Consider the following 15,142-nt stretch of genomic DNA (forward strand, 5'->3'; position numbering starts at 1 on the left):
ACCATTTGGTGAATTTCTATTGCTGCTGGGTTTTGGGGTCCTCTGGGCTCATAACATTTGGGGTCTCGTCCTTTCGGATTGAAAATTGGGGTTTTGGGATCTTAAACTATTGGAGTTTTTGCGATTTATTAGTTAATTGGTTTTTCCAAGCTAATTTAAAGCTTGTGTGTGGAAAAACAGCAGCAATGGATGTTAGTACATTTTCGTCACAAGAGCACCTTGGTCCACAATCTATATTCTTGATGAGACAGCACATCCACTAGTGAATGAAAAACTGGCCCTGATAGGAATCTATCATTAATACTCAGCCAGGCCATTGATAATGAGCTGTATACAGTGATCTATGGACCAATCAACTATTTCATGTCTGTAAAAATATTTCCACTTATTCCTATGTTCTTCATTTTCTATAACACTATTTCCATGATTATTTAAAATCTTGCTAAAATTAAAGTATACCACATCCATTTCAAGCTCCTCTGTTGCTGTAAGAGCTGGATAAGAATCATTCAACAATCCTCAGTGAACTGACGGAAAAAAAATGCTGCAACTCTCAGCACAAATTCTCCAGAATTCACTGGATATTGGACACCAACATTTTACTCCTTTTTCCAAACAGTGGGATTTATTTTCCTTAAGTTTCCACGTATTCTCTACTGTATTGACCTGACACTCTTCTATAATTTTGACTTTTGTTAATTGCTAATTCCTACCCTGTTCAGATTTGTTAAGAGCCTTCCTTTATCATTTCTTGTTTATCCTTAGACACTTCAAGAACTGGGATACAGGAAGCTTATTCTTCAGATTGGCCGTGGATCTGTTGAACCAAAGCCTTTAGTTGGAACAAACTTTTCCCTTGAAGCATATAGGTTCAAGGACACCATAGCAGATGATGTTAGGAATGCTACACTTGCTATTAGTCATGCTGGTAAGTGTTACTGCACTTTAACAGTTTATGTCTTCTTTGTTCACACTTGTCCTCACCTAACATGTACAACAAGCACTTTCAGTGAGATTGTCAAAGGAATCTTGGCAAAATGTTCTTTCTATAACTAACACTGAAGTCTGTGCAGTATTTTGAACTGTGGGAGCAAAGTCAAGACTTCCCTTATTTATATTTAGTGTTACCCATTGCAATTTAATTGTCACTAACTATTGATTAAAAATATCAAGATATTTCTTTCTTACTTCTACTTACTCTTTTGGTAATTACATAAGAACAATAGCATCGAAATTTAAATATTTATATTTTGAATTGTATATCCTGTAATAAGAACAAAGGGATAGGAGTAGGGCATCAGAATCTGTTAAGCAATTCTATGTTATCATAGCTAATATAACCATAGAACCATTTATGAAGCGGAAACAGGCCATGTTGGCCTTTCAAGTCCGCACCGGTTCACTGATTTTGTGAGCCCTCTTCAGGCCTTGGTCCCGGTAGATCTTCATTCAATAATGATGGGCGAATTCAATGCAGGTGGAATCAGTCGTAGAAATGTTTGTGAAACGTGCATTTTTCTTACCTTCACATCCATGACTTTTGTGATCTTCCAAAGATCAATCAACTGAGGAATTGATCCATTCCAATTCAAGGTTCCATCTACTGCTAATCATCAACAACAAGCAGAAATTGGATCCGTGCTTTCTTCTCAAACTGTAGTTCATTTGTATTTGCAATTAAAACTAATCACAGATTTGCACCCAACTCCTGACAGATTATTGAAGTTCTGATTCTGTTGTCGATACAAGGTGAGTGGGGAAGGAAATTAATCCTCCTCCTACACCACAAAATTATGTAAGTGAGACAAATGGAGATCATAACGTGAAATTATTGCTTTGAAACTGACTGGGTTGCGTGGATTACCTGCAGGTATCAGAATGAAGACAACCAACATGTAATCTGGGACTTGCATTTGACACAGTTGGATTTGTCTAATTTCTTGATAATGGTCATTCATTTCCGCTGGTATATCTGCCTCACCTGAAAGGTGACTGAAGATCTTTATCATCAACTTGTAGAACTTCAAGGATACCAACTACAGGTACACAACCCTTTATCCAGAACCCTTGGGGGACAGTGTGTTCCAAATTTCAGATTTTTCCAGATTTTGGAAAGCCAAATTTAAGACCACCCGAATTGTGCTGCCGTATCCACTCCCACCCCCTTCCAGTCTCGCTGCCGTCTCTCTCCCCCCCCCCCCTCACCCAACTAACTCGTGCTGCCGGTCACCCCCCCCCTCCACCCGCCCAACTTGCGCTGCTTTCTCTCTCCCCACTTGCTGGATTTTGGAGCTCTCTGGATTTTAGATGTCCGGATAAAGGATTGTGTACCTGTACTCACAAAGCCTTGTTATTCCTCGATTGAGATGTTTCCTTTTGACTTCATGTTGATCAGGAGTAGTGGTGAGACTGGACCTAATGGACGACTGTAACATGGAGTCAAAGGTGCTCAACAGAGTTGAGGAAGTCTTCAAATTGTTCCAACAGGTTTTGACAATCTTCATGTTGGATGGTTTCCCTACATTCTCGGGGGGGGGGAGAGGGTGGGTGGGGGGTGTGCTTTTGTGTTCAGCTGAATGTAGCAATAAAGAAATGCTGAAGAAATTGTGCATATCATGGAGATCTGCGAGTTGTTATTTCAGTCAATTGTCTGCTGGATTTCTGCCTTCCTGTGCTAGTAGGGATATTCATTTTTTCCTTGAGAAGAGTTTTGAATCCAGAAAAGCCTTACATTTGCTGTTACTTTGCTCTTTGATATCCTGGTTGTTCACTTCCTGGTAAAAAACCAAAAGTCTCTTCAGGTTCCCAGTCATGATGGAGTTCAGAGCAGCTCAGAAGTTGCAGACACGCTGTAGCTTCTACTGGCTGTGAGTTGACATGTTGCCCGTGAGGTGTTCTCTGAGAAGAGTGGCCTTTGACATTGAATCAGAATTTATTGTCCTGAACAAGTCACGAAATGCATTATTTTTCAACGATGTCACAGTGCAAACATTTATATAAACCTTCTTACAAAAGTAAGTAAAAGTAATGCGCGAAAATTTAAAATAGGGCAGTGTCTTTGGTTCATCGATCATTCAAGAATCTGATGGCAGCGAGGAACAAGCTTGACTTCAAACTCTTGTACTTTTTTCCCCAATAGTAGCAGAGTGAAGAAGGCATGGCCTGGGTGATGGGGGTCCTTGAGGATAGAGGCTTTTTTCTTAAGACATCACCTTTTGTAGATGTCCTCAATGGAGTGAAGTCTGGTGCCGGTGATGTTACAGGCCAAGTTAACAACACTCTGGAGTTTATTCTTGTCCTGAGATTTAGCACCTCCATACCAGACAGTGATGCAACCAGCCAGCATGCTCTGTACAAGTTTACGAGAGTCTTCGGTGACAGACCAAATCTCTTCAAACACCTCACAAAGTCTAGCTGCTGGTGAACCTTCCTTGTGATTGCATCGACATGGAGGCTCCTGGATAGATCCTCGGAAATGTTGACACTCAGGAATTTGAAGTTCTTGACCCTCTCACTCCAAAGCATTTGGTTTTGCTAACATTGAGTGCAAGGTTGTTAGTGTGAATTACTCAATGAACTGATTTATCTGTACACTTCCTTATTGCCAATTGTGATTCTGTCAACAACCGTCGTGTCATCAGCAAATTTGTAGATAGCATTGGAATTGTGCTTGGCCACACAATCATGATGTAGAGTGAGTAGAACAGTGGACTAAGTATTCATCCTTGAGGTGTGCCTGTGTTGATAGTCATTGAAGAGGAGATGTTGTTTCCAATTCCTACTGACTGTGGTCTTCCGGTTAGGAAGTCAAGGATCCGGTTGCAGAGGCCCAGAATTTGGAGCTTGTTGACCAGCACTGAGGGAATAATGGTGTTGAAGACTGAGCTGTAGTCGATGAAGAGCAGCTGCATGTATGAGTTGCTGTTTTCTAGGTGATCCAGAGCTGAGTGGAGAGCCAGTGATACGGAGTCTGTTGTGAAGCGATTGTGATGTTCCAACTTTGACAACTGCAGGCTCCAACCAGACAGCATTAATATCCACTTTCCCAATTTCCATTCACCCCTCTCCCCTGGTCTCTTGCTTTCTGTCTTCCCTCTGCCTCCCTTCCTCTAGCCCCCCCCCCTCCCCACCCTCCAGCCCCTTCTCTTACTTCTTCTATGAGAGAGCCATCTTTCTCAGTCCTCTTCCCCTTCCCCTCATCACCTCTCAGCTCCTTTCTCTTCCCTTTAACACCTGCAAGCCTGTGCTTCTCCCCTTTCCCCTCCTCTCCCCAAACTTTTCCTTTTTTTTTTTGAATATTTTATTTATTTCATTATAAACAATGATACATACATTAAAAAATCAATTAATACATATAATCAAAGAAAAATGGTATGTATATATATATATAAAAAACAAACTACTCCCCCCCTACAACCCACCCTCCTCCCATATGACCCTTCCCACCTGCCCTATCCCTCCCCCATACCCAACTAGCCTAATCCCCAAGGAAGAAAAAGGAGATATAAACCTTAATAACATAATTAATTAATTACCATGGATAAGAGTAACACCACCACAATGTGGCCGGAGAATTCAAAATTTTAAACCCATATAATCCAAATAAGGGCTCCAAGTTTTGCAATAAGCCCTCAAACTTTTCCCACCTTATCCAAGCATCTGGATGATTTTTGGCAAACTTGAAGAAGGACACAGGCCCACAATGTCAACTGCCTTTTGCTTTTCATGGATGCTACATGACCTGCTGAGTTTCTCCAGCACTTTTATGACTGCGCTAATCCATATACATGCTATTTCTCCTGTTCTTTTACATCTTTAGATAAGAAAAGACCTATTATTTTAGATCAACTTGTAAAGAGTTGAATGACCCTCGGAAAGCACTATTGTAGGGTGCAGTGAGGTCAGTCAATTTTGTGACACGTTCATGGCAATAAATTCTGACTGTGTGTGAAGTAAAGCAAAGTCGTCTTTAAAAATCCCAATCTCTAAATTGGTGACAATACAGCAAGTTTTAATATTGTACTTTCAGCAGATATTCCATTACTGCCCTCAAAATAAAAGAGATTGTGAAATAGATTTCTTCAGATTCTTTTGGTCTTATTTTTATTGTCATAATTTTTCCCTATGCAACATATGCAGGTGCCGGAAGTTGTCTTGAAATTCTTGAAGCAAGAAAGCCCCTCATAGTTGTCGTTAATGAAAAATTGATGAATAATCACCAGTTGGAACTGGCCAAACAGCTGCACTGTGATGGACATCTCCTGTACTGCACTTGCAGGTAGTCGATCCTGAATAGAACCTCTGACCTTTGCAGATCTGCTTATAGAAATGTGATACTTTTCTTTTTTTTTATTTTTCGCACTATGAACCATAATGACCAAAATACACACAAACATTTCCCTCTTGAATATACAGTGTCATTTTCTCCCCTTTTCCCCCTCCCTTCCCTCCCTCCTTCAACCCCCCCTCCCCACCCACTCAACGTTCAACATATATGATGCATTAAACCCATTAAACAATGTCATCACACAATGAAATTTGTGTCATCTACTTTTACATACTGGGTCAGTTCATTTCATCTTCTTCTCCTTCTGTCATTTTAGGTGGTGGAGGTCCGCGGTAGGACTTCTCTGTTGTGTTCCATGTACGGTTCCCAAATTTGTTCGAATACTGTGATGTTATTTCTTAAATTATGTTATTTTTTCCAATGGAATACATTTATTCATTTCTATGTATCATTGCTGTATTCTCAGGCTATCTACTGATTTCCAGGTTGACATAATACATTTTTTTGCTACTGCTAAGGCTATCATAATAAATCTTTTTTGCATTTCATCCAGTTTGAGGCCTAATTCTTTACTTCTTATATTACTTAGAAGAAAGATCTCTGGATTTTTTGGTATGTTGGTTTTTGTGATTTTATTTAATACCTGATCTAGATCTTCCCAAAACTTTTCCACTTTCTTACATGCCCAAATTGCTTATACTGTTGTTCCCGTTTCCTTCTTACAGTGAAAACATCTGTCTGATACTGATGGGTCCCATTTATTTAACTTTTGGGGTGTGGTGTATAGCCTTTGTAACCAATTATATTGTATCATGCATAACCTCATGTTTATTGTATTTTTCATAGTTCCAGAGCATAGCTTTTACCATGTTTCATTCTTTATCTTTATGTTTAGATTTTGTTCCCATTTTTGTTTGGGTTTACAGCTTGTTTCCTCATTCTCTTTCTCTTGTAGTTTGTTGTCCATGTTTGTTATAAATCTTTTAATTATCATTGTGTCTGTAATCACATATTCAAAATTGCTTCCTTCTGGTAACCTCAGCCTGCTTCCCAATTTATCCTTCAAGTAGGTTTTCAGTTGGAGTTATGCAAACATTGTACCGTGAGTTATACCATATTTTCACTTCATTTGTTCAAAAGATAATAATTTATTTCCCGAAAAACAATTTTCTATTCTTTTGATCCCTTTTCTCTCCCATTCTCTAAAGGAAAGGTTATCTATTGTGAAAGGGATTAATTGATTTTGCGTCAATATTAATTTTGGTAGTTGATAATTTGTTTTATTACTTTCTACGTGAATCTTCTTCCAAATGTTGAGCAGGTGGTGCAGTACTGGTGAATTCCTATGTTGCACCAGCTTTTCATCCCACTTTCAGGTACCTTCTCCCCTATTTTAACTATCTCTAATCTGGTCTTTCACTTGTTTGATAAAAATCTGATAGGTATCTTAATTGTGCTGCTCTATAATAATTCTTAAAGTTTGGTAGTTGTAAGCCCCCTTGTTTGTACCATTCTGTTAACTTATCTAGCGCTATCCTCGGTTTCTCCCTTTTCCATAAGAATTTCCTTATTATTTTCTTTAGCTCCTTGAAGAATTTTTCTGTTAGGTGAATTGGTAACGATTGGAATAGGTATTGTATCCTTGGGAAGATATTCATTTTAATGCAATTTACCCTTCCTATCAGTGTTAGTGGTAAATCTTTCCAATGTTCTAAGTTGTCTTGTAATTTCTTCATTAATGGCTGATAATTTAATTTTTATAGATGGCCTAGATTATTATCTAGTTGAATACCTAGGTATCGGATTGCTTGTGTTTGCCATTTAAATACTGATTCTTTCTTAAATTTTGTCAAATCCGCATTATTCATTGGCATCGCTTCACTTTTGTTTGCGTTGATCTTGTACCCCGATACTTCTCCATATTCCTTCAATTTTTAATGTAATTCTTTTATTGATATTTCTGGTTCTGTTAAGTATACTATGACGTCATCTGCAAATAGACTGATTTTATATTCCTTCTCTTTTATTTTAATCCCTCTTATTTTATTTTCTGTTCTTATCAGTTCCGCCAGTGGTTCTATACGTAACATGAACAGTGAGGGAGATAGTGGACATCACTATCTAGTTGACCTGCTTAATTTAAATTGGTTTGATATATATCCATTTATATAATACTTTAATCCAATTAATATTTTTCTCTGGTAGGTTGAACCTCTGTAGTACTTTGAATAAATAATTCCATTCTACTCTGTCAAAGGCTTTCTCTGCATCTAAGGCAACCGCCACTGTTGGTGTCTTGTTTCCTTGTACTGCATGGATTAAGTTAATGAATTTACAGATATTGTCCATTCTTCGTCTTTTCTTAATAAATCCAGTTTGATCTAGTTTTACTATTTTTGGTACACAGTTAAATGCGATACTTTTATGATGTGCACCTTTGTTCTGGGATTCAAGACTCATCCTTTCTAGCCCAAGGTTAATGGTGATATTTGACTAAAATAAGTTTGAGAGTGAATACCTGAAAAGGTTAAACGAACTTGGTCTTTTCTCCTTGGAACGACGAAGGATGAGGAGGGCAATCACATAGAGGTGTTCGAGATAATGAGAGGCATTAATTGTGTGGACAGCCAATGGCTTTTTCCCAAGGGCTGGGAAACCTACTATAACCTACCATGTTCCTTCAACTACTAGTATTATATTAAGGTAAAGGTTCAATTATTGTCATGTAATACTACATTTAGAATGTAATATACATGAAGTTCTTTTAACATTTGTCTATCGTAAGGTAGATCCCCTCACATTTTTCTTCTGATGTGTCAATTCATCAGATTTATTGTCAGAGTACGTACAAGACAACACACACAACTCTGAGATCCTGTTTTTTCCTGTGGGCGCAGCAGAATTACCACTAATTGGTAGTGCAAAATGTAACTGCACAGAGCATGAACATGAAAACAATCAAAAAACTGTAAACAGATAATGACTGCATACAAACTGACTGTGCAATACAGGGAGAGCAAAGAAAATCAATGAAATACACAAGAGTCCTTAAATGAGTCCCTGATTAAGTTTGTTGTTGAGGAGTCTGATGGTAGAGGGATAGCAGCTGTTCCTGACCCTGGTGGTGTGCTTGTCCTTGTCACTGTAGTACTTTGACCTTTCTGAGAGGTTATTTAGCAGAGAAAATTAATAACGGAAATAAATTATAGTGATGTATGCCTAGCAAATCTTGTTCATTTTAAAGGACATTTACAAGCAAATTTTAACTATTTTATGAATGTATTATGTCAATGTGTATTTGCCTTTAAAGTAAATTTAGTTTATTCATTTTGAAAATGTGTTCTCTAGAAATGTTACTTTGTAAACAAATCATTACTTAAGCTCTGCTAAAAGGTGCCGAGATGTCTTGGCCCAGTTCATTGCAAGGACATTTTAGGAAGTAGAAATTGTTACTTCAGATTTTTTGACATATGATTAACCTTGTTTTTACTTATTTTCCAGCACTCTTTGTAAAACATTACAGGAATTGAACTTTACATCCCTGAAACCATTTCCTTCAGGGCACCCAGAAAAATTTGCAGCATTTATGGATAAAGTTTTTGGATTCCAATGATCTAAAGAGTTTTGAAAGATCAGTGGACTCTCTTATGCATCTCCGAAGTTCCAACCTTAATGTGGTAACAAACTGGAAAATTTGATCCATTTTATTAAAATATGATTTTAACCAAGGGATTATAATGTAATTATGAACTGAATCGCAGATAGACTTTGCTATTAAGTAGAAATTATGAACTATTGATCTGTAGTTGGTCTGGACAATAAAAGGGTTTTCTCATATTTCCTATTTTTTCCTACTTGTGTTTCATTCTTTTATTTCATATTTATTTCAATAATTTTTAAACTAAAAATTATGCAAGCAGTTTTGCTAATGTAAAAGTTTGGTTTCAATTTAAAAGTTGACAGACTAAATGGATTTTCAATTTTTTTCCACTTCTGAAACCACTCATTATTACTGGTTACAGTTGAACAGATAATAAAAATGTTCAGATATTTTTACAGTTACATACGTGGTCTCAGATGTGTAGTGGTCAACATACTAGAATATTATTCAGAAGCTAAGGTGACTGATTCAATCACACATGCTTTAATCTGATTGAGTAAATTCATGATATACAGCTGGTATTCATGTTGACCATGAAGTTATTGAATTGTTAAAAAAAAATCACACTGACCTTGGCTATTACATTAACTGACCTCTGAAATAGCCTAACAAGCTATATATGTACAATTAGAAATGGTCAGTTGCCTATATCATTTGAACAAGTTAATTAAAAATAGACCCAAATTAAGTGAGTTGTGCACAACTTCAACTGATTACAAAATTAACCCAAGCTTGTAACCACAGTACAAATTCAAAATGCTTTTGTTACAATGTAAAGTGGACTCAAAAACCAAACATATTGTCAACTGTATTAATGTTTCCTAGTGACTTGGTGTCAAATTGTGTTTGTTGGCAGTGAATCATTTTTAAAACTATTAATGTATTTAAAAAGTGAAATATAAATGCAAATTTTGTTAGTGATATCAACATTAAAATCGGGCAGCACAGTTGACGTAGCAGTTAGCACAATGTCTTTACAGCACCCCGATCAGGACCAGTCCAGGGTTCGAATCCCCAGGTTTCTCTGTGTACTCAAGTGTCCTCCCACCATTCAAAATGTACCAAGGGTGTAGGCCAAATCCACAGACTTGTAGGCCAAATCCACAGACTTGTAGGCCAAATCCACAGACTTGTAGGCCAAATCCACAGACTTGTAGGCCAAATCCACAGACTTGTAGGCCAAATCCACAGACTTGTAGGCCAAATCCACAGACTTGTAGGCCAAATCCACAGACTTGTAGGCCAAATCCACAGACTTGTAGGCCAAATCCACAGACTTGTAGGCCAAATCCACAGACTTGTAGGCCAAATCCACAGACTTGTAGGCCAAATCCACAGACTTGTAGGCCAAATCCACAGACTTGTAGGCCAAATCCACAGACTTGTAGGCCAAATCCACAGACTTGTAGGCCAAATCCACAGACTTGTAGGCCAAATCCACAGACTTGTAGGCCAAATCCACAGACTTGTAGGCCAAATCCACAGACTTGTAGGCCAAATCCACAGACTTGTAGGCCAAATCCACAGACTTGTAGGCCAAATCCACAGACTTGTAGGCCAAATCCACAGACTTGTAGGCCAAATCCACAGACTTGTAGGCCAAATCCACAGACTTGTAGGCCAAATCCACAGACTTGTAGGCCAAATCCACAGACTTGTAGGCCAAATCCACAGACTTGTAGGCCAAATCCACAGACTTGTAGGCCAAATCCACAGACTTGTAGGCCAAATCCACAGACTTGTAGGCCAAATCCACAGACTTGTAGGCCAAATCCACAGACTTGTAGGCCAAATCCACAGACTTGTAGGCCAAATCCACAGACTTGTAGGCCAAATCCACAGACTTGTAGGCCAAATCCACAGACTTGTAGGCCAAATCCACAGACTTGTAGGCCAAATCCACAGACTTGTAGGCCAAATCCACAGACTTGTAGGCCAAATCCACAGACTTGTAGGCCAAATCCACAGACTTGTAGGCCAAATCCACAGACTTGTAGGCCAAATCCACAGACTTGTAGGCCAAATCCACAGACTTGTAGGCCAAATCCACAGACTTGTAGGCCAAATCCACAGACTTGTAGGCCAAATCCACAGACTTGTAGGCCAAATCCACAGACTTGTAGGCCAAATCCACAGACTTGTAGGCCAAATCCACAGACTTGTAGGCCAAATCCACAGACTTGTAGGCCAAATCCACAGACTTGTAGGCCAAATCCACAGACTTGTAGGCCAAATCCACAGACTTGTAGGCCAAATCCACAGACTTGTAGGCCAAATCCACAGACTTGTAGGCCAAATCCACAGACTTGTAGGCCAAATCCACAGACTTGTAGGCCAAATCCACAGACTTGTAGGCCAAATCCACAGACTTGTAGGCCAAATCCACAGACTTGTAGGCCAAATCCACAGACTTGTAGGCCAAATCCACAGACTTGTAGGCCAAATCCACAGACTTGTAGGCCAAATCCACAGACTTGTAGGCCAAATCCACAGACTTGTAGGCCAAATCCACAGACTTGTAGGCCAAATCCACAGACTTGTAGGCCAAATCCACAGACTTGTAGGCCAAATCCACAGACTTGTAGGCCAAATCCACAGACTTGTAGGCCAAATCCACAGACTTGTAGGCCAAATCCACAGACTTGTAGGCCAAAATGGCCTGTTGCCAAGCTGTTTGTCTAAATTAAGTTCTCTGATCATTATCAAAAACAAGAGATTAAGTCAAATGTAGGAAAACATTAATACCTCTTGTATATTTATTTTATAATTTTGAAAGACTACCTAGTAAAATAAGTTCTGTATTTAAGATTGTAAACAATTGATTTAGCTTGTTCACACTAATGCTTCCAAAACAATTGCAAACTCAAACAGCCCATCATTTCTAACGCTCAATGCACATTCCAGAAAAAAAAAATAAGTTTTCACCACTCACATCTGTTTCTGCAGTTATTTCCCTTTTTTTTCTCCTTTAAAATAATGACACTGCAATCATATCCAATTAAATCTTGTAATTTTATGTTTGACCTTAATTTAACTTGTTATGGTTTTGATAGGAAATAATTGATATAATTAAGTCTAATTCAAAGAATCAAATCTGATATTCATGCTCTTGATAGAATCTTGAAGCTTTAATAAATGAATGTTTCATTATAAAACTTTTAATAAACTTTTAATTAATGGTGTTGATAGGAATGACCTAGATAATAAGAGATGCCAAGTTTTTATATATATGTATTTGGAAAGTTTGTCTGGCAATTCTCATGATTTTTTTTTTAAAAACTAGCATTTTTTTTAGGGCTGTTAGTTAATTTGAAAAGTTTTTCATTGCATCAGATATTTATCAAATGAAAACAAAAGGAGAAAAAAAGCTAATTCCTTTCAAATATGGCTTGCAACAGACAGCAATATCTCACAAGAATCAATCCATTTTCACTAAATTAACCACTTTGTGGCCTGTGTCTGATTTTATAAAGCATACAGTAATATGTCAAAACACAATGCTGAATAAACTCAGCTGGTCAAACAGTGACCTTCATGTAGCAAGGATAAAGATACTTAACCAATGTTTCAGGCTTGAGCCCTTCATTGTGGTTATAAAGGACACCGTTTGACCAGCTAGTTTCTCCAGCATTGTGTTTTTATTTCAACCATGGTGTCTGCAGACTTTCATGTTTTGCATGCAGTAATGTGAAATTTTAGTAACATCAGCACACATATTTTCCTTTTCAATTTTTTTCTGTTATTGCTGAGTTTATTAAAGCACTTTTTTTTGCACTTTTGACCATGGACCTGTTCCTCAACCAATAAGAATTGTTGCTCATTAATCAATTGCTAGGAGGTAAAAAAAAAATGAAGACATTTCTTTAAAGTCTAATTGAACTGTACCGGAGGGCGAGTTGAAATATGTGGAGTTCAATTATTACCCCTAAAACTCTCTGTAGGCAGTCTCATTTTTTTACAAACATAAAATTTGAAGATCTCAGTTCCATCACTTATATTTGTAGTAAAAATAGTATTTCTTATTTTCCGCAACAACAAAGTCAGTGATTTTCTCAATTCATTTGGGAATTTGAAGAGATTTGTGTAGATTTACCTTGCATTTTTAAACTTGAAATACACATCATTGCAGAGATAAATATACATTTTGACTCAATATTTCACTAAATTAAAACACTAATACGATGTACTTTACAATAGAATTTCATTTATGAAAATAAAAGCTAAATTTAAATAAGAATTTCACTACTGAGATTTCATGAGGATGGAGAAAAACCAGCAGTTTATACACAAATGAACCTGTTGGAATGATGTCATCAACTAACTTTTCCTGGATAAATTGTCCTCCAATTCAATTTATATCATGTTTTTTTTTCTTATTTTCCCCCACCCCACCCCAGAATTTTGTTGGATTACCTGCTGGCATCAAAGCTTTTCCCAATCAGCAATTTATTCCAGCATAAGGAATGATAACTTGTTATTTAATTGTTAACAGCAATGATAAGCTCAATTGCATCAACATCCACATGTTTGCAGCAACAATTACTGATTCTATCGACTTTGGAAAAGACTACGTTTAATCAAAGCATCTTGCCTGCAATTAGATTAGTTAGAAATTGAAACTGGGCACTCTTTATCAAAATGTAATGAATCCTGCAACATTAGACAATGCCTTTAGGGTATGTCCAAAGGGAAGTTTTATTTTGATTGGTTTGCCCTTTCTATACCCCATCAAAAGCAAATGGTGCTCTTTAATTAAAGAGTGTGTACATATTTTGAAAACATTCCAGATAAACTTAATAGCATCACTAGCACCAGAACATGATCTTTTAAAAATTTTTGAGATTTTTTACTTCAAAGATATTATCTTCATTTGGAGGAAAAATGGTGCATTTGGCCTGAAAAGTCTACAGGTATTTTTCCATCATATTCCTCATTCAACGCTGATGGGGGGGGGGTTCCCCCCCCAAATTAACTCACTTACTGCTGAACTACCAGATTAACATTCCTGTCACTTATCATTAAAATCTATTTGATAGGAGCATTAAAAAGAAACCACCTGAAAAGAAAGGGAAAGTGCAGCCAGCAGCCCGTCAGCGGAGTGTGGTGCCCAGGTTTCTGCAGCCGTGGTGGTCAATCAGGGAAGAGATCCCAGTGGGAGGGGGGCAGTCCTAATCAGGGGGGTGGGGGGCAGTCCTAATCAGGAGGATGTGATTCACCTGGCGTCACTCCGGCCGATTTGGGACAGCGTGGCATGTAAAGAGTGCTGGGGAGGGAAACAAAAATTACCCCCCCCCTCAGTGTTCCTTAAAGGCTGAAACTTTGATCAAGTTGAACATAGTTTTTTAAAACAACTTTTTAAGGAAACTCGTCTTGTCTTATGGCGGGGCGGAGAAATGCAGAAGGGGGTTAGGAAATATTTTGGCCAGAAGTGTCTGAGTGAAGTGACAATGGACGAGTATCTGGGCAGCCAGGGACTCTACCGCAAGCTCACCGCTAAGGATGGCTCCTGCCTCTTCAGGGCGGTCTCCGAGCAGGTAACTGCAGCCAAAACTTCTGCCTCGGTTTAACTTCAGGGAGAGTCGTAACAGAAAACAACGCGCTGATGTTTCCACATTTCTGCTTTTGGACATGTCCTTTGACTTGTCATTATCCTCTCAATAGTTGTTTTAAAATATTTATTTGTTTTGTGGCGTGCCAGATAAACTGTGTTTTCATTAATAAATTGAGGGAATTTCCATTTGTTTTGTAGCTGTTTCTGACACAGATACATCACTTGGAGATTAGAAAAACCTGCGTTACCTACATGAGGGTGAACCACTGCAAATTTGAGACAGTAAGTATTAGCTAGATATATTCTTTGTAGACACCAGAGAAAATGCTCGTCAGTCTCCAGATGGGTAAGCAAATTGAGTCCTGTATCTATAAATATCTACTCTGAGCAAATAATTTTTGTTTTTAAATGTTCCTGAGCCTATGTTAGTCCCAAGGGGGCATTTAGGTAATATGACAGAAGTTACTATTGGAAGCTTTGAAAAGCATTGACCAGTTTCACAGCTGATCAATCTACTTCAGTGGACAGCTGTGGGAAATGGTTTGCAGAGAAGCATTTGCATCCTATCAGTTGGACCAGGCAGCAAATCCTTTGGGCTTTTAACCATATAACCGTTTACAGCATGGAAACAGGCCATGTTGGC

General features: G+C 38.1%; 1 protein-coding gene across 1 annotated transcript in view; it reads left to right on the top strand.

The window, feature by feature from the left end:
• Positions 1–15,142, top strand: part of alg13 (ALG13 UDP-N-acetylglucosaminyltransferase subunit) — a 58,347-nt gene that overhangs the window by 1,470 nt on the left and 41,735 nt on the right. Inside the window, exons 2-6 of the mRNA XM_069896164.1 lie at positions 766–928; positions 5,140–5,278; positions 8,789–8,898; positions 14,277–14,482; positions 14,698–14,781. Of these exons, the coding sequence (XP_069752265.1) occupies positions 766–928; positions 5,140–5,278; positions 8,789–8,898; positions 14,277–14,482; positions 14,698–14,781 (702 nt within the window). The remainder of the gene's footprint in view (positions 1–765; positions 929–5,139; positions 5,279–8,788; positions 8,899–14,276; positions 14,483–14,697; positions 14,782–15,142) is intronic.

Source organism: Narcine bancroftii, chromosome 8 (assembly GCF_036971445.1).
Source record: "Narcine bancroftii isolate sNarBan1 chromosome 8, sNarBan1.hap1, whole genome shotgun sequence".
In the NCBI taxonomy this organism is placed as follows: Eukaryota; Metazoa; Chordata; class Chondrichthyes; order Torpediniformes; family Narcinidae; genus Narcine; species Narcine bancroftii.